The 21,153-nt window shown below is 43.3% G+C and overlaps 1 protein-coding gene across 1 annotated transcript in view; it reads right to left on the reverse strand.

Annotated features, from left to right (window-relative positions):
• Window positions 1-21,153, reverse strand: part of LOC138573323 (uncharacterized) — a 256,635-nt gene that overhangs the window by 147,485 nt on the left and 87,997 nt on the right. The window contains exon 3 of the mRNA XM_069649330.1: window positions 12,672-12,800. Within this exon, the coding sequence (XP_069505431.1) occupies window positions 12,672-12,800 (129 nt within the window). The remainder of the gene's footprint in view (window positions 1-12,671; window positions 12,801-21,153) is intronic.

Raw genomic sequence — 21,153 nt, forward strand, 5'->3', positions numbered from 1 at the left:
ATCACGGGAAGCAATGCAATACGACCTTTCACCCCTTGACCAAACAGGAAGTGGCATCACATAGCATTGTTTCTAAGTACGCTATGAAAAATATGTTTACGATATCACTGTGAAGTGATATACATTTATACACAAATGAATCACCATATCTATCATCAATATCATTACCAAATTACTGTGACTGCAAGCAGATGTCCAAGGCCAAACGATAATGATGTGTTATTATATAGCACTTACGCTTAAGCGCTTTATATAGAACAAAAATGCATACAATATTACTCAACCTGTCTTGGTACTCATTTATCAACCTCAGCACGATGAAAGGCTGAGTTGACCTTGCCGGGAGTCAAACCTACAACCTGCAGATCACACACACACATTGCAGCAGCAAGTGCTCAACCCACTGAGCTATCTTAACGGCTACAGCTATCGGAAAACCAGCCACTCCAGAAACAAAGAGCCACATGCTGCTGGCCACAGCCCAAGAGCCTCAATTTAATTTTAAAAAAGAGAAAAAAAACCTTTTGAAAATGTATTTCTTTAGGGTAGCAAGGGAGACCACAGGGGTAGTAAAGGAGACTTCATGGGTCGCAGGTGCAACCCCTGGCAACCCCTAAATGACGTCCCTGAGGGCTCTGCCCTGGTACTTACTTCAGAGCCCCAGCACATATTGTCTCAGAGTCAGTTTGATTATGATGTGGTGTTTTGGCAACTTTATTACTTTAACTGCCATTCACATAATAAACACCTATAGAGTAAGCAAAATGTAAATGATTGTGTTTAAAACACACACTTAAACATTTGTCTCATGTTGAGACACAAAGTATATGTTATTTTATGGTTATGTTGAATGGAATTTGTAAATCACACATCTGCCATAATTAGTACATCCATCAACCACACAAAGCCGGTGGGAGTTGCAGCTTTAACCCTTAGATGTTGACGGCATGGGGAGCAGCGGGAGTAATGGCAACAATGGGTGGGGAGCTGCCCATCCTGACATGTCCTGGGTGTGTTAGAAAATATTTGAGCCGCATCACTTATTTATTTTTACACATTAAGCACTAAAAACATATATCAAAACGATAACAAGTAAAACCCCCTTAAAAACGAAAAGTGGCTAAAAACAGCGACTAGGGAGTGAGAATTCAAAACAGGAAAACCATACATGTGCAGCAGGGTTAGGTATGCATGTAGTGAGGCATAATGTGGAGTTCCAAACAAGAGTCTGGGAATGAACATGCACTTAAAAGCAAAAGGACGGTGCACATCAACAGCAAAAGTTAACATTTCCAGCTAATATGCATTTGGGAACAAAACACGTAGATCCTACCTGAACCAACTTTGCCTAATGTGCTCCAGCAGATAAAACATGACATGGAATAACATAGCGTAACATAATGTAGGCTACCAATCCAATAGAAAGCATAGCCTTTTCAAAGCCGGGCAGAGGAGAGGTGAGAGAGCATAGAGTAGCAAAGCACAGCCACATAGCAAAAACATGGCATAGCATAGCATACCAGACACATATTAATATATCCCAGCAGTAAAGCACCCCAAAGGTAGCATGTCTCAAATAGGATACTAGGAGGGTGCTATACACAAGGCTTCCACCCAATTTGCCCCTGCCCTTGCTCCTCCTCTTCCTTTTAGTTACCCCATCTTTCCCTTTTTTCACTTTCCATCCCATGCCAAACATATATCTATATGGTCATTATGCATATCAGCCCAAATAGGGTGGAGAAATGTTTGTAAAACACAAATTCATTTGCTTCAAACCTGACTCCCAGACCTAGGCACTTTGTTAGCAGTAGGATACATGGGGACTTGGGCAGTAACGCCTTTCAAAACCCAGGCAGAATTACGATAAGAACTGTGGAAACACATATTAATTTAAACAACACTGATCCTAGGCATTTTACCGGCAGCAAGTAGAAGTGCATTTTAGCTCATTCATTGAAAACATTTAAAAATACCTCTCTCTTTTAAAAACTTTCCAAAGAGAGAGAGGGGAAGGGAGCACAGTTTTCCGTGTATTTTCTTTGTTATTCAGTCGTTTTGCATGTTTCTGCCACCCAGATAACAGACATCTGTTTATCCAGATTCTTTGATTATCGGGCACCACTGAGTTCCCACTAACAGGTAGTCGAGCTTTCTCTGTAATGTAAAGGCACTGCATTTGCATTTCTGGACCTGCTTGAACTTGCTGTTACATCTAATTTGTTTAGAATGTCTTGAATGCCATGAAAGTATAAGGCCACTCAGGGCTACAGCATGTTATTTTGTGTTTGATGTGTAATGCCCGGAATGTACTCTTAAACACTGGGTTGAAGGAGAGCAAATTAGTGACAGGCAACGGGACAGGTGAACAAGTACAGGATATGGGCTACCTAAGTCATCATGTTTTCAAGGCTAGCAAATGATAGATGAGAGCTGTCACAGCTCTAGTAGAAGAATTTGCCATAAAGCTGTGGCTGGAGATGGAAGTGGGTTTGTTCTTTGCTCTCCTCTTCATTTTCAAAGCAATGGGACGTTTAGATTATCGTTGGTGACTCTCCAAAGTCGTAATTGTTGAAAACTAGATGAATGTATTGATTAAGCAGATCATAGGAGAGTTTCGGTTATGGTATGAGGTTGAACGTTAGATGTCAATGAAAGGATAAAGTTGCATATTGTATCCTGTTAAACATATGGCATTAAGCAGAATTGTGCTCTAGATCCAAACATTGTAGTTGTTACATCAGAAAAAGCTGAAAGACAATTTCCACAGGCAAGTTTGGACGTGTTGTGTCTTGTGTTCCCTGCTTTGGCCCTGCATGAATGCTTGCCTGAGAGAATACCTGATGGAATGTTATGCCTAGGAACTGTTGCGATGTGAGTGCCCCGGTAAGCTCCATGAAGGTCAGTTGGAGTGAAGCAGCCTGTTAGAGAGGAGGCCTGTGGATGTCTCCTGTGTACCTTCCCACTACCTTACCCTTGGACTTACCTGATGTATATACCTTGTCACTGGAACTTAGTAAAGAAGTTCACTTCCCTTACCTGAGTATCAGACCATTAATTTCACCGTGCAACAACTAGTCATACAAATAATACCTTTTCTTATGTAGTGATTGAAGAGGGCAGGTTGCAATAGTGCACCAATCTGGGAGTTAAAAATAAAATCCAATTTCTAGAACACCCGCCCTCCCCCACCATCTTGGTAAAGGTGAGCGAATAGGCAACCAGGAGAGGGTGGGTGTTCATGAGGTTGGTGTAGGGCTTGAACTCCCCCGCGATTGCACAGGAACTGATGCATGAAGAGAACAGACTCTCTCACTTCTTCAAGGTTCCCCAGGAGGGATTGCAAGGTGTAACACATAAGCAGGCAGCCATGGTAAAGGATTTGAGTTGCCATGTAACCTACAGGATTGCATAGCCATGAACTAGGGATAGCTACAGAGTCATACACATAAGGAAACCAAAGGGTCTGGAGAAGAGAGACAAGACAATGACCTGGGATATGGGAAGTGTCAGGATCTGGTCACACCTTCCTCTGACAGAGGCTCCCGCAGATGCAAAGTTGACAGAGTTGGCTGGTCTGGCAGCCAGCACCACTGCTAGACAGCATCCAGATGGAAGCACTGATGACTCGAGCCAGGAGGCGAGGAGTGATGCAGATATAGATTTAAAGGAATGATGACAGATCTTTGGACACATCACTCGAACGTCACAGAGACTTCAGATCACGAGGACGGTCACCACAGAGGTGGCAAGTGGGTACTCCTTAGGAACTGGATGGTGGTCAGTCATAGTATCGAAAATAAAATGTCGAATGACAATAAATTCGAAAAAAAATGTCAAAAAAAATCTAATTCTTTATTTTTTTATTTATATATTTTTTTGGGGGTTTGGGATGTAAAAAAAAGGTAAAAACAAAAAAAAATAAAAAAGGGGAGTTGGGGGCAACCCCCCATTTCGATTATAAAACGTATTAAAAAAGAAATTCGATTATTTTTTTCAACATTTTTTTTTCGATTTTATGACTTACGACATTTTTTCAGTCGATATTATGACTATAAACCGAACTGGATCACAGGAGACAAAGCAGGGACCGAGATCAGTGTCAAAGTGCTCAAAAGCATTGCAATGCAAGACGCACAGACCCTTGAGGGTTTGTGTAGGCAAGGTGATGGCGCAGCTGCCATAGATTCTCGTAACTGGTGCAGTGTCTAGTTGTCTCTCCTTTGGAGGCAATGACTTGCAGGGACATCTGGGAGCACTGACGGTGAGAGAACACCTGGATGGCAGGGCACAAATAGCAATTTGAGCGTGCTAGCGACAGGCCCTCAGCATCCCCAAGCTGACCAACATATTGAAAAGCTTTTCTAAAGGCCCTGACTGCTACACAGAGCAACGTCACACCCCTGTCCATGCTTTTCCATTAGACCCAAAGGAGGTTTTCTATAGATGTTTGATAGAAGTGGACATAAATGATCGGCAAGTGGATCCCCCCCACTTGGGGTAAAGAATGTGGTAATTTGTATATATAAATAGTATGCAGTGATTATAACGAATGGAAAATAACGAAGCAATTTGATCTGAACATTTATAACGAAACGAAATGTCGCATTTCAAAAAATATATATGTGAGGGGTGGGGTAAGGGTTTAAAATGGGTGGGGAGGGGGTTAGGGTGGGATTAGTAAGACAATGGGCCTCATTAGGACCCTGGCGCTAAGTGTTTAACGGCGCCGTAAAAGGCTGCATCGCTGTTAAACACTTAGCGCCTTACTCCGAGGTCCCTTTGCGGGACCCGACCTGAACGGCTGGTCTAGACCAGCCATTAAAGTATGGACCCGCAAAGGGACCTTGGTGTTAAGTACGGTACTGCAATTTGCGGTACTGTACTTAGCGCCTTCCCCATTCCCATAGAGCCCTATGGGGCGAAAATGGGAATGGGGAAGGTCCATGGTTCAATGTGGAATTACGGCCCCGCCAACCTTGGAATGGGGTGGTAATTCCCCATTGAACCATGGCGGACCCGTTACAACACCGGCACCAACCATGGTGCTAATAGCGCCATGGTTTAGCGCCGGTGTTGTAATGAGGGCCAATAAAAATAAAACGATATTTTTGTTGTTGTAAATGCTTACACCAAATTGTTGTTCGTTATTTATTGGTTAGCTATAATCACATGTAACCAAATAAATACATACGTTCGATTGCATAAAGTAGGTTTGAATTAACAGTAGCCGTTTAACACAAAAAGGGCATTTAATGGACACATTGCAGTTTGCACAAATAAGTCACTGTGCCTTTTCTAGCATGGGCGGCAGAGTTTGATAGTAAATAAGAAGAGGTGGGTCCCATCTTTAACAAGATTACACTTCTTGAGGGGCACTATTTTCACTTGAATGAGGGTATGTAAATGAGGTAGATCACATTGCCGAAATCATATGTCTGCAACCTTTGGTTCTCCAGATGTTTTGGACTGCACCTCCCATCTGCCCTAGCTAGTTTTACAAACCAATGGCCTAGAGATTCTTGTACCCATTTTATGACATGCAATGTTGATAACTAACCCCTGAGGGAGGTGCACGAAGCCTGCTATCCAAGGGGTGCGGACCAGAGGAAAGCATGGTGAAGGTATAATGAAGTAGAGGGCGTGGTTTGCATTGACCGCACAAAAGTCAGGGAAAGACATGAAATATCCACATCCTGGTTGTGCGAAGGAAGGATTTGCAAAGCGAAGCCCCTACCCTTTCTACTTTTAAGGGGTGATTAAGGGCACCATGAGTGCAAATACACCAGGGGCATCCTGCTCGCCTTGGGAGCAAGACGTTGTGGTGCAACACAGATTCGATCCCGGGTCCGGGCTTAGAAACCTCTGGGTATTAAGCGCGTTATAAATACCCAATGACAAATTACATTATAGACTTCGCCCACACTTGTTAGGCCCCTATGGCTTCATGCCAAAAGCTTGTAGGTACACTTTTGAGAATGGAAAAATGGGATCCCCACCCACCGTGGAAGTGCCTTTGTTTGGATTGAGAATTACAGACTTCTACAGTGTGAGCACCCACACAAGAAACAGGGTGCAGCTTCTGAAACATGGTGTCAGGAGCCGACCTTGATGCTGACCAAAATCCTATGGAAACTCCACATAACGCAATACACGCACGACTGTCAAGCCCAACAACTGTTGTCAAGGTATAATTTTATAGTAAAATGACTGTTGCAGGCACAGTTAGCAGTTGTATATTGTTAAGCCAGAGCAGTGCAAAAATCTTGGGGTGGCACAATACGTAGCCCTGTGTCCCTCTTTTCACAGACGAAAAGGTACACAATGAGATTCTGGACTCCATGGAGACTAGCCTCCAACAAAGTGTACATGGGGCAGGTCCGAGGCAGACTAGGCTTCAACAGAGTGAGCAGGAAATCCAGGGACAGAAAGTTACTACAGTCCAATGTGACTACCCTCCAATAGAGAAACAAGGTGGCAAGCTGGATTAAGCAAAGGGGAATCCAGCTGCTTACCAAAGGAAAGTCAGGACGGAGCCAATCAGAAGGTGACGATAGTAATGAACAGAAAAACAGGCAGGAGCCAATCACAAAAGAGCAAGGAAATTTAAGGAAGGAATAGAGGTCAAGGGGCAACTAAAAGGACAATGAGGATAAATAAACAAGAAAAATACTGAGAAAGCTTTCAGGATTACTATGTAGCTGCGTTCCCTAAAATTGGAAGAAAGCCTAGGGTACTTGAAGGATAAACCGGGCATTGGGGCAGGAAACAAAATACCAAGATACCCTCTTGGCAACTACTGATGGAGCTGTAAATCCCAGGGAGTGAACGGCTGTGCTCAAATGGGCTCAAATGTCAGCTGGCAAGGAACTTAGTTCTGCTGATCTACTAGGCAGACTAAATATTGCTGACCCTGTCCTTAGAAAGGCTCAAGTTCCTTCAGGGCATAGTAGAGCAGCATACAAGCCACTACTAAAACCCTTACTATGGTTAAGCTTTAGCCTTACTTAAAGGCAGCACACGTTTGCTTTGACATTGGCAGGACTCAGCATACCTCTCCTAAAACCCCTTGGGTTGTGATAGCTTCACAGAAAGTTCCTTCTGTTCTGGGGAGAACCAAGAGGTTCAGATCAGTCAGACAATCCTTTCTTGGTGTGCCAAGCAGGACTTTTGAGATCCACTGACGGTCAGTCATAGGATATGTATTTTCATAGGTTTAAAGGCACTGATATGTCTTTATGTCAGTGCAAAGGTTTAGGGCCTGAAAATGGAATTATTTGCATGCGAATAGGGGACTTGTGTGCCAAACTGCGTGCGTAATCCCGTTCATGGAATCGAAGGTGTGGTACTTTTCCAGGACTTGTGTGGCGTTTGGCCGCTCTGCACGTCTCTGCGAGCCGTCGAGCTTCTTGCATGAGAGACCATGCAGAACATGGGTGTGGCTTGCACAGAGGGCTGGGAAGGGGGCGGAACACAGAAAAAAGGGAAGAATGCACGAAAAAGTGGACGTTACGAGGGGCGGCAAACAGACAGTCCTTCGCACCCCCACAATTCTGCCAAATTACACATATTCACTGAACCACCCGCGCAGCCTCTCGGCAGAGAAATGGCCACACAAATCCCTCGATCCCTGCTCGACAATGGGAAACATTGATAAAAAAATGAAACTAGACAACAACCACACATATTTGACATAGGGCCTCATTACACGGACGGCGGTGGACCAAGGTGCTATAAGCTATAAGCACCTTGGTCCATGCCGGTAAAATACCGGCACCGCCTTGGTGGAAAGGGGAATTACTATTCCAAGGTTGGTGGGGCGGTAATTCCCCCTTCCCCCATTGCCCTTCCCCATTCCCATTTTTGCCCCATAGGGCGTAATGGGAATGGGGAAGGTGCTAATTACGGCACCGCAAATTGCGGTACCGTAATTAGCTCCCTGGTCCCTTTGCGGGTTGGTTTTTAACCCCTGCAAAAAGCAGGCGTTAAATTCTCCAACCTGCAAAGGGACCTCGTAGTAAGGCGGTAAGGGTTAATGATCACCGGTACCATTAACGGTGACCGTTAACCCTTACCGCCGTCCATGTAATGAGGCCCATAGACATGAAGCGTGTGATGTTTGTACTGGTTTTGTTCCACAAAATAGTATATATAGGCGCATTTATTTACTACCGGATTTTATGATAAACGATTGCAAATGCCAAATCAATTGGCTTTATTAGTGCTTGTTATAGGAGGTGCTGAGAACCCAAGAGGTACACTTGCCACCTGAAAGGTAACTAGCCAAGATCAACATTGACTGCTTGAGGTGCTAAGAAACCAAGAGGAGAATTTGGCTGACGAGGTGCAAAACTAACAAGACGAGCACTTGATGTGGGAGATCTTGGGAAGTTAGGAAAAACACTTGCTTAAAGAGGTGGGGAGAAAGTCTTGAATGTGGTGTTCAAAACAGCTGGCAAAAAATACTTGGGAGATTGAAGAGTGCTAGGCCTCTGCAAGAGAATATGGCCTGTCTTGGAGTTAAAGGTTCCAAAGTGCTCTCATTCATGGATGTTAGTGAAAGTACCAAATATCTTTTTCAAGAGTTATCCCAAATACCAAACTTTGACACAGAAGCTCCTTTGGAAGAAAATAAGACACCACTAACCCAGAACCATTGGTTGCCAACCCGGGGAATAAAAGCAAACTTAATGATGTGACTACAATGTGAAGAGAGAAGAGCAGCCCCAGGGAAAACAAAAGGTTCAACAAGAGGTGAAGGGTGTCCGGTCAATTGGTCGACAACAAACTGGTCGACTGCAATTTGGTCGACACCATTTGGTCGAATGCCAAATGGTCGAATTTTTTTTATTTTTTATGTGTTTTGTGGGTTTTCGAGTGGGAAAAAAAAAAAGAAAAAAAAGGGCGTTGGGGGGGACGACCCCCCAAAAAAAACTAAAAAAGGGATAAAAAAAAAAAAATTTTTTTCGACCATTTGGCATTCGACCAAATGGTGTCGACCAATTGTCCTGTCGACCAAATGTTTTCGACCAATTGACTGGTAACCTTTTTACAATCTAGAGTAATGTCTAAGCCCTCTGGTCCTTTTATGCCTCAAAGTATTTACATGAGATTTCTATTTCAAATTATTGCCTTTGGATATTTTATTGAGATCGTAAATACACAATATCCTCAAAAGCCTTGCGAACCCTAGACTAAAACTATAAGTCGCAATGTGCACATTTGGGTTTCATCTTACTAGCAACGTTTAACACAAGGAGGCAACTGCATCTTGGTAAGTGAATTTTGGACGTAGTGGCGTAAGAAGATGCATGCCAGAGAAAACCCTGCACATTTTTAAGAGAGAACCAGTTTTCAGAAAGCCACTGGAACCCCCAAAGGGTAGCTAACATGACTCACGAGTTGCCAGAAGAGCATGAACACAATACTCACTTCAGAACCTAAAAACACTAGCCCAACCTCCCTTGATAGTGTCACTTGGTGACCCAGCTATCCCAACTGTTAAACAGGGAATTCATGGGCTTTGGGGCTCTGAAAATGTCTAGAACATTTCAGTCTGTACTGAACTCCTAGCCCCAAAAACCAAACGTAACATGTGTGATGAAATGACTTCTGCTCTGCAGGAGTCTAAGGATGAGCAGCCACTAAACCACCTGCTCAGCCCCCACACTACACCAAACTAGCAGTGAATTCAATCATGAATGTAAAACAGACAGACTTAAACGATATACCTCCTTTGCCTTTTGTAGTAGCATGGGTATAGGGAAGGCTGTAATCATAGAAGGTGTGTGAATGTGACCCAGTAGTGACAAAAAACAGCAAAGTATGACAGTTCATAAAAAAGGAATATTCAATCAAAGTTCAATAACAATATATTTATACTTTAATTAAATACACCTTATCCAAAGATAACTTCATTGAAAAACACTACACAAAACCACCCCTGTAAGAAAGAACGCAGAATATGCAATAGGGATACATGTGCAGCACTCTACGCAATAAAAATGGGGATAGGCAATAAGCAACCAAAGAGTTCAAAAAGGATATGTTGTTCAGTGGAAATGGTGCAAAGGTGACCTGAAGGACCATAGAAAAGTCATGGGCCAATAGTACCCTTTTCACTATTCTTAGTGGTTTGCCAGTGTTGTGAAAATGGATCGACCCAATACAGTGTGTGGCAACTCGTGTTTGTCTAAGTGTTGACATTGAGGGGGTTCGGAAGCAGTGGGTCAGAGCAGTTTGAAGGCAACTTTCGAGTGATGCAGGCTGGAGTGCCCACCAGGAATGGTCTGGAGTCAAGCCCTTTCGAGACATATAGCAACCAGTGGGTAGGGTTGATGTGTAATGCTCCAGTAGTTTCGAAGGTCAGCAATGGTTTGAACCAGTGATCCTAATGTTCCACTGTGCAGTTTCAAAAAGTGGCGATTCTAGGTCCCACCAGAACAAGTAGTTAGGTAACCGCTGTTTTGAGTTGATGAGTGGAACTCCAGCAGTTTGAGTCAGGTTCCGATGATGATGGTTTGAATGCGGTTCGACCAGTTTGATGCAGCAGAACAGGGAGTATTAGGTGGTCTGGTCCAACAGATGCGGTGAGACCTACTCTAGGAGACCTAGAGGACTGGATTAGTCTGTTCAGGGTCTGCTTTTTCAGGATAGGGAGGGTTGGTGCCTATCAAATTGCTTGGTGGCTAAAAAATGTCTATAATGCCATTGTTCATGTGATTATTGTACCTGTTGATTATGAGCAAGTTCTTACAGTGGGAGTTTCTTCATTTAAAAATGTGTGGGCCCTCCATCTTCCTTTTCAGAGCACCCCTTTAAGTGGCCTTACTCTTTCTCGTCCCAGTCCCCCATCGCCTCACATCCTCGCCAGTCCCCTATTACCCCATCTTATTTTTGCTCTTCCCAGGTCCCCATTTCCACCACCACCTTTATTCTCATCCCACTGACACATTAACCTTGACTCCCTCTTACTTGTGCCGATCCACCATTACCGCAAACAACCTCTTTGTTGTTCCAGTCCCCCATTACGCCCACCTCCTGCTTCCTTGTCCCATTGTCCCAGTCTATCATTTCCCCTCTCCTTAGTCTTCCTCATCCTAAGCCACCGTTACCCCACCTCACTCTTCCCTATCCCAGTCCTTCATTACTGCTGCTCCACCCTTTCTTTTCCCAGTGCCCTTTCCCTGACCTTACTCTTCCCAGTCTTCCCCGTCCCAGTCCTCCATTACCCCACCTCACTCTTCCTTGTCCATGTCCCCATTACTTTCTCCTCACCCTCCTTCTTGCAATCCCCATTACCCCAAATAACTGTTCCTTGTACCAGTCTTCCATGACCTCACTCTTCTTCGTTCTAGACTCCCATTACCCCCACCTTACTCTTTCTCCTTTCCAGTCCCCCATTACACCTGCCTCACACTTCCTCTTCCCAGTCACCTATTAGCTCCACCTCACTCTTCCTCATCCCAGTCTCCCCCTAACCCCTTCTATTTCTTTCTGGCCACAGTCCCCCGTTATACCACCTTAGGCTTCCACCTCAAAGGTCCCCATGACCTCACACCACTATTCCTCATACTAGTCCACCATTACCCTCATCCTACTCCTTTCTCCTCACAGTGCCACACATTCTCCCTTTACCTGCCTTTAATTGCCATGGTGTCTTTGTCAAACATGACATGAACTACATCTTCAAAAGTGTTGTAAGGATGCCACTCACATTGGCGCAGCAAACATCTGGCTCTTTATTACATGCAACATTAAGCTTATCAGTGCAAGCAACCCCGCATCTCCAGAAGGGAATCTGTTTTCAATTGACTCGCCCAACTTCTGCTGTGCTGCCAACATCATACCCGTCTGATGACATCACCCCATTCCAATGCTTTGCTCTACACTATGCACATGCTGGCAAAATGAGAGCACTAAACAAAGGAAGGGCAATATAAACTCACACTCTTAGAAACGATATAAAAAAATCCACGTACTTAGTGAGATATTTCCTATCTGGTGTTAAAAAGAATTCATACACCACAGATAGAAAACATTTCCTTATTTGCGTGTTTCTTTGAAATGTTATGTTATGTTAGAAAATGTCTTAATCACACGGCCACCCTAAGGTATCTTGGCGCTAGAGAAGCAGGCATACATCCATAACCAGAAAAACACAAAGACCAGACCGCCTAAAACAGGAATGTCTTTACCGCCTTTCTAAAGCCCAAATTGTTGGGTAGATTTTTTGGTTCCATGTGTTAATATCCCCGCAAAAATATCGCCATACAAAAATGGTGTTGTTTATTTGCAGCAATATTAACCCATGGAACCTGCGGGGGACCCGCCTGCAACCCCATATTTTGTTCAAGGGAGCGGGGGACACCCCTGCAACTTCTGCAATTCACCCCATAAATGATTCCCACCAATAATATCACCTATGGCCGTTCCGACAACCATATATATGGCGATATTATTGTTGGGGATAATTAGACATGATACGGTTTTTTTATGGATAACGGCAGCTCGTTCCACAGTATAGCTGCTGCTATGGATAAAGCCCGACCTCCAATCCGCATACGTCAGCAAGATGTGATGCATGGAACAAAGCCAGTACCTTTTGCGTGCCGTGCAATAAAATACAGAATGAAACAGTGAACTGATAGAGACAATTAAACCATATTTACCAGGTAGATAGCACCAAGCAGTTCTTAGCTGAGATAGGGAAACCGTCCAATTTGAGATGTCGTTCTCTGGACAAGCACAGCCGTACACGTTGTTGTATCTCGAGTTGTCAAAGTAAGCCTTGTGACAAACTGGCAAGAAAAGATGTCATCAATGTATAAAAATAAAGAAGAGGTAAAAATGGAAAAACTAACAAAGAAAATGGCAACAAGAAAAAAGAAGCATCTGCTACAAAATGCAAATGCAAATGTTGACTACATAGGTCAAGAGTTGCAATGCGATTGCTTGAAACCTAGACTTACTGCATACTCATAACTCTACACATGTGTGTCTTAGCAAATGTTCATCAATCTTAATTGCACATGTGCAATATGATTGCCTAAGAGGGTGACTCGCATTTGACAGCTGCAGTACAAAAAGTCCCTGAGTAATACAGGCCATGTTCAAGCTTAAATTGAGGGACAGGTACAAAAAGAATTGGATTTAGTCGAGAGAGAAGTCCAAAATTAAAAATAAAACTTGGTTGTGGGACAGGTAGAATACTGAAATAGGATAGGCCTTTTTTATGACTACAACTTAACTTTTGTGATATAAACACATGTGCCATTGCTTGCCGGATTGAGAATAGGGCCATGAAATTCTGTGGAGGTAGTGGTAAGCAGGAAATGATGTTGTGTGGCTGCAACTAAGCACACTGGGCCTCATTAGGAGTATGACAGTCTGGAATTAAAGTGCTGGTAATTCCGTTTACTGGCAAGTTTCCAGACCGGTATATTCCAAGTTTGCCAGCGGGGTGTCTGATTTGCCTCCAGCCAGGAGGTGGAGGTAAATCTGGCACTCCAGTGGCTAAAAACAGCCAGTATTACCAACAATCCCCCCATGGAGTACTATAGACTCAATGGATGGGGATTAACCAACCGCTGCCAGCACCTACAATATGCCAGTAAATTCTGGCATATCAGGCACCAGTAATGGAAGGTTAATTTGCCGGTATCCTGCTGGATTTACCAGTGGGATACGGCAAACACGTAATGAGGGTCATTGTCTTTGTGTGGCCAGCCCACATACTTGCTTCTTGTGTGGAAAAGTCCTAGAACTCTTTTTGCCAATGTACGTTTTGCTCATCCTGTAACCATTGGTTCACATGAGTACATCAACACAGTGGTGGAGCCAGTGTTTTCCACAGGAAACCCCAGAAAAAAAGCTGCCAGACTTGCTAGATTCATTTTTACAGATTTATATCCATATCTATCCATCTATATATTCAAGTAAAAAACTTGAGTTGCTGGGATTTTAGGTGAGAACTTAATGCAACAAAACCATGGAAATTCATCTAACACCACCTTAACTTCGCGCCCACTATTGCGCAGACTATGACCACAATGATGACATCACAGATTACATCACTGATTACATCACCAATTACATATTATATGGGAACACTGATGACATTACAAATCAACTCACTTATGCCATCACTGGTGACAACACTAATTGCATTGTATATAACTGATTACATCAATAAGGGAATTAGACATAACATCAGTTATGAGTTAGCTCATGAACATTTTGGTTACTTTAATAACAATTTAGGCCATGGACTTGGCCATGACAAAGTCTGGGGTCACTGGCCAACACCAAAGTCCATAACCAGTGGCCGTTAAGTGTTCAAAAATACCAATGTGCATGGTTAAAAGCCATGCCTAGTAGCCCATCACTGTTTTAAAATATGCAGTGGGCAACGTTGAAAGCTGTAGTTAGTGGCCATGGCTAAAGGCCAGAGCTAGGGCCCATTAATATGTCAGAATATACAGTTGGCACAGCCAAAGGCTGTGGCCGCTGGTTAGTATTGTGTTGTGAAAACCATGGCTAGCAGCTGGTGAGAAATTGTAATTTGTTACTTATAACACATTTAATACACAGAGGCAGCTAAGCACGGACCTGGGGGCCTGCACCGTGTCATCTTGCATCTAAGGTGAGCGTGTTGCCCCTGAGCTATCCCCCTGAGATGTGCATATTATATACAGTGGGAAAAGTCAAAGGCCATAGCTAGTGGCTGGTTAGTGTTGTGTAATGTACAGTGGGCACGACTGAAGGCCATCACCTATTGCATTTTATTATTTTAAATGTACAGTGGACATGACCAAGACCAAAAGATATACAAACTGATCAGGGTCAGAGGCCATGGCTAGTGACCCATTTATATGTTAGAATATATAGTGGGCACAGTCAAAGATTGTGGCCACTGGCCAGTATTGTGCTAATGTCCATGGCTAGTGCCTGTTCAGTGTATATAACATACAGTGGACACTGTTGAAAGCTGCATCCACTGGTAAAGGCCACAAGCTATGGTTGGTAGCTTGTTAGTGTTTTAAAATATTCAGTGCACATGGGAGAAAGTTGTGACCACTGTCCATAACTGAAGACCATGGCTAGTACCCATTCATGTGTTAAAATATATTTGGCCATGCACACTGTCCATGGCTGAAGGCCATGCTTAATGCCAGTTACTGTTGTAATGTAATTAGTGATGTCATCAGTGATGTGATCTGTGGTGTCATCATGTGGTCATCGTCTGCGCAACAGGGGGCATGAACCTAAGGTGGCGTTAGCTGAATTTCGAGGTTCTATCTGCCCTCTGAAGAAAAATAGTTACGCTGTCCACCCACATGTGTCTCTACTGGTGTCCTGAGAAGCCACCACAATCAGGGGAAAATAACTGCACCAGTGCTCTCTTGCCACATCGTGGGCAAATACTCATAACTTACTTTCCCTCTCATCATTGTCCCTCCTCACCCCATGTCTGTCTTTCAACAATACCCTGCTTTGTAAAGCTAACTTCAAAAGTACATGTATCATAGTGTCACTCAAATACATAAATCCTTATAGAACTATGTTAGGCAAAAGTGTACAATGTTGCCGTTATTCCCCCCATCTTGACTGTGAGACTACAAATACCAGAATCCAGTTCAGCAAAAGACAAAAGGAATTGTCTTTGAATGTAAATCTTTCAAGGACTGACAGTAGCACGGTTTAAAACAAAAATGCAGATGCTTTGTGTTATGAGATATTTAAAACTTTGAGAACGCACAATGTTTTTAGGCATTGCGCAGTTAGATTACATTATTTGCCATGGAGCACACACTTTGGTTAAGCAGCATTCTCCAAGCAGTACACCCCTTTATGGCGCCATCATTTTGGCGCGGGTCGATTTGGCATGCCCATCCCGCCGCAGCGCCCATTTCAGTGCACCCTTTTCGGTACGAAAGCCATTCCGGTGCCGTTATTTTGGCACACGGGATGTTTGGACATGGCTGACATTGCAGCCACATCTAAATGCCCTCATGCTAATTAGGATCACAGGACTGCACTATAACAAAGCTCGCCACCTCCCACTTGCATTGCTTTTCTTTTAATTAAATTAGTTAAATTAAAAAAACATACAGCCTTGAACACTGGTCTGCCAGAGCTTGAGGATCATCATTTAACCACTATGCCACAAAGTCTTGGTGCTTCAGGGGGCATGCATTTCATACTTAGCCTATAGTTTAATAGGTTCATTTATAAAAGGGTAGGTATGAAACTTGTGAAAATCCAAACAATAGCATCATTGTAGCATAAGGGTTAAGTGCTGTGTCTTGAACTCCTGAAGTCCAGGGTTCTCTGATAGCAGTATTCAGCATAAATGTGATTTTTTAAAATTTTATTTTTTCTGTTTTATAAAAATGCAGACGCTCTGTGTTATGAGATATTTAAAACTGAGAAAGGACACAGCATTCAGGACCGTGGACTGTCTGCCATCCATGCAGTAACTGGAACCAACCCTGCTTATTTTCAAAGCAAGGAAGAATCCAGCTCCCTTAGGCCAGGTTTCTCTAAGTGTTTTTCTAAGGGGGCCCATATATTAGGCAACATGGCCTTAGTGGGCTGATCCCGTTCTCACTTTGAAGCTAAGCAGGGTTCGTCCCAGTTACTGCTGGGGTAGGAAACCCACTGTTGCTGTAAAAATACAACTTATTTTTATTATTGACTGGGAGACTACAAATACCAGAATGGAATTCAGCAAAAGACAAGAAATTGTGTCTGTGTGCAAAACTTTCAAGGACTGACAGTAGCATGGTTTAAAGAAATAAAATAATTTGGATGCCCATTCGTTCGCCCAGCCATGCAGTAACCAGGACTAACGCTGCTTAGCTTTAAAGCAAGGAAAGGGCTGGCCCATTTCTCTAAGTGGCCTTGTAACAGTGGTTCATTTATTAGCATGACTCCTTCTCCACTTTGAAGCTAAGTTTGGGTCTGTTCTGGTTACTGGCTGGATGGGAGACCTGGATGGCAATTGTGTCACTCCCAACGTCACTATAGCTATAATGTATTTAGAAAAAAGAAAAAAAAGGTAACTGCAGATACTGAACTACACATACCTTCATCTGTGTTAGCTTCCCCACTCCCAGATGACCTCCCCTGCCCTCTCCCTTCCCCCAACAACAAATGCTGTTTCTGTGACGCAGTTTGCTTTGAGATGTAGGCTATAGCCAAGGCTACAGAAAGCTTTGTGGTGCAAACTCAGTCCCTAGACCACCTCCAATTCCCAAAATTCACTTGTGCCATCTTGCCACCCCCCCACCTCCAGCCTGATGGCATTTGCAAATATTTTGACCTGCAAATAGCATTTTTCCTGTGTTTCAGTTTAGTATATCCTCAGCTATAGCCGCAGATACCTTTCGCATCGAGAGAGAAACAAAATGGCGGTCGTTTTATTTCTAAAAAACCCTGGTTTTTGGTAAATCCCAGAGATATCTCTAACTATTTTTGGGAAGGGGCCACCCCCTTCTATGTCAAATATTTAAAAAACGACTGCACTGAATATCCCCAAGCCAGGCATGGGTCGCAAGTCAACTGTGAAGTCATCTTTAATGTCCTGGGTGTTACTCTTAGCAGTGCATGGTGGTGGCGCAAGTTATGGTTGCTTAGCTTACCATAACTGGTGAATTTCTGGGGTTTTTGATTTTACTTGTAGCCATAACATCCATGTAACAAAGTTTTTTCACTGAATTTCATAGTTTTGTTTAGTGCAACTTAACCATAAGGTCCTTTAAACAAAGTTTTTCACTAAATTTCATAGGTTTTTACCCATGCACCCTAATTTCCTAAAAGTTCCTTATACCTATTCCGATACCCCATCCCTTTCATAAATAAAATTAGTTTTTATACAATAAATATCTCGTATATCATTTGTTCATATTTAGTTTAAATCCTAATTGATAGTCAGTGAACTATAGGAATGTTTGGAGTCCGGTCTTGCACCATTGACATCCGCAGACATCACGGAAGTGTCCGGTGTGCGTTATGCACCTTTAATATGTACGCAGACAATGCCCCCCGATTGCGGACACCCCTGACATGGGTGGACTGGGAGCCAAAAGAGGCCCTGGAAATAATTTTCAAAGTGGCCCCATATTGCACATTTTCAGCAAGCCCAATGCTTTTCCTATGAGAACATTTGGAAATACCACACTTAAAGAGGCCCAGGGTGCAGAGGCCTACCACGAAATCTCTAGAGTTTACTATAGACCAGTCCGCTGCTGATCCCTGCACATGCACCCTGCATCTCCCACCGGTGAGGTCCGTGGATGTCATCACGCCATCGTGGACGGCGTGACATGACCATGCACGTGTGGCATGATGATGTGTCTGAAAATGGGTTCTGTGCTTCGCTGACTTTTTGAAACTGCATTTCTGCCTTTCTAGGAAGTGTTAAGTGAAAACTGTGCCATTCCCCACCTCCTACCAACATTCTGAGCACTTCTATCAACTTTCTACAACTTTTTCGCTGTTTTTTGTTCGTCGACATTCGGGAACATCTGACTACATCGCGGACTCCCCGGACAGCGCCATGTGACCGCGAATGTTGTCCATGCTTCGCAGACATTTTGAAACTGCATTTTCTGCTGATCGAGGATGTTTTAATTTGAAAGTTTACCCTTCTAGAGCTTGGAAGACTATTTGCACACCTACTATTTAACTTCAAAAATGGCATCAATCATAGCCATCCCTCCTCCACATAGGCCACCACCACCAACACTACCACCACTAGCTGGAGAGCCTGGACAGGGGAACAGGCGCGATGTTGCTGAGGAGGATCAACAGGACCAGGAAGATGAGAGCGAGGAAATGCCTACCTCCAGCATTCAAGGAGAATCATGGTTGTGGCAGTTCTTTAAAACCATACGAGCGGACAAAGGCTTGAGCGGCCCATGTTGAGTGCATTGAGTGTGGAATCATACTCAGTTGTAGACAGCACAGGCATGTCCTCTTTTGGTCCACACCCGCTCACACCACTCGGGTGCTCTGAGAAAGGCTGTTCCTTTCTCAGGGAGTAGTAGGCTGTCTTCCTCAACCACTCCTGCCACCACACAGACGACTCCTGTGGGACATAGGATCCCACCAGCTGTTTTGCAGGCCATAAAAGAGACTGTTGATCCATACCTTTCCAGGACAACTGAACTCTGTATATACTGCGACACACCACTCTGCAGGGGGGAGTTTTTGCTTTCGAGGCTGCAGTCAAGGAGCATGAGACACACTACCCCATATCTTAGATTTAAGGCAAACCCAACATCTTCCCTGTCCACCTGCCCCTCTATATCTGTGGTTGGTGCCCCTTCCCTCACTTCCCTCCCCCACCTTACTTCCTTGCTTCTCAAAGAAAAAAGCCAAAATCAAAAAACACCCAAAAAGGTTCCTTTTGGAACCACCTTTCACAGTTAAAAAATAGAACAAAAAAAATCATCTTATAAACTCATTGTATAAACTCATCTTATAAACTCTATCTGCTTTACATTTTTCAGTAAAGTAGTTAGACTCAATAAGATTCTCCAACATTTTCATTAGCATTATGTACTATGCTAATGGAAATAATGGACAATTGTATACTAGAGAAAAAGAAAAAAGTACAGAAAATACTTTTCTCTAGCATACCATAAGGACTGTAATCTGCGGACCTTCGCAACTGTCCACGGTCTCCACAGTCCCCTTTCCATGCCAGGCACCCTTAAAAGACATGGATGGCATATGGACATCATTGCACAGGGCAGCCCTTCTACCTTTTTTACTTTTATGTTTGTAACACTCCCTCATTCGCTACTTTCGAACAGTCACACCAATCACATCCAAAAACTCTATCATCTCAGTTCAACACTTCACATGTACTCTTGAACTCTCAGACTACATGTCTCCTGTTAATCACAGCCACCTGCATCAAAAACTACTCTGAAACGCTCCAACATTTATATTTGCAGATTTGCCTACTCCATGCACCACCACACTGTATCAGACTACCTGGGTGCTCTATCTCTTGCACATGCTGTCAATATTCACAAATTGCAAGGTCTAACCTTAGATCATGCATTCATTGACATTGGCATCACAGTCTCCAAAGAAGGTATCAGTTACATAGCACTTTCATGTCTCCGTACACTCAATGGTCTATTCCTAATTAACTTTGAAGCAAACAAAGTCAAAACTGACATTCCTTGCATCCTAGAATGCAACAGGATCCGTGGACTGTCCACCCCCATTTAGATATGTACCCTTTACCTCAAAAAAGAAAACCTTTAAAAGGAAAATGAATACAAACAGAACTTATAGCATATCTCCCAGCAATATTGCTGCTCAATCAAATAATACAACCACAAAACCCTCTGGTCCAGAACAACTGTACGTCCATAAGAAGACAAAGACTCAAATATCTCTTCTAAAAACACAACTGCAGGCCGATCAAAGGATACAGACGCACAACTCTCTGGTCCATTTAAATTCAGCAACACAACTACAGTAAATTGCTATGACAATGTAGCAATCAATCTTGTCTTTCAATTGCAACCAATTGTTCACAACATTTACTTAAATGGCTCAGACCATTGGTGTTTCATCCTTCATAGAAATGCCACAAATAATCCTGACAGCACTAACAGTGTCTCAGGTATAAGGCAAGAACTGGACTACTGTGCAGGAATGGTAAACTTCATCATAAACACACTGGAAGATCCACAAGAATTCCTAATGTACTTACTATATGTACTGGAAACCAAAAACATCCCGATAAATGAAATCTTGCAGATTTCATGCACGTGTAAACATACATGCACTCTCTGCAACCATGTTTCACAAGTGCACATCCCTAAGTAAAGATTGCTGTATGTATTCATACCAAATTGTGAATCCATTCAATTTCACCAGCTTCTCCAGAATACAAATCATGGCATATCATGCCCTTTTCACAATTCAGACAATTGTTCCAGCATACAAATGCAAAAAAACCCTTCACAACAGTAGGCCTAACCTATCACACTGGTACCACAACCCCTTCAGGCCACTATACTGCATATGTTAACACCAAAAAAGTGGTTGGTTTGAATGTAACAACACTTCAGTTACTCCAAAACTTAGGTTACTAGCAAATGCCTACTTAATATTCCTTCAACC

The sequence above is a fragment of the Ambystoma mexicanum genome, chromosome 1p, assembly GCF_040938575.1.
Source record: "Ambystoma mexicanum isolate Mex_15411 chromosome 1p, UKY_AmexF1_1, whole genome shotgun sequence".
In the NCBI taxonomy this organism is placed as follows: Eukaryota; Metazoa; Chordata; class Amphibia; order Caudata; family Ambystomatidae; genus Ambystoma; species Ambystoma mexicanum.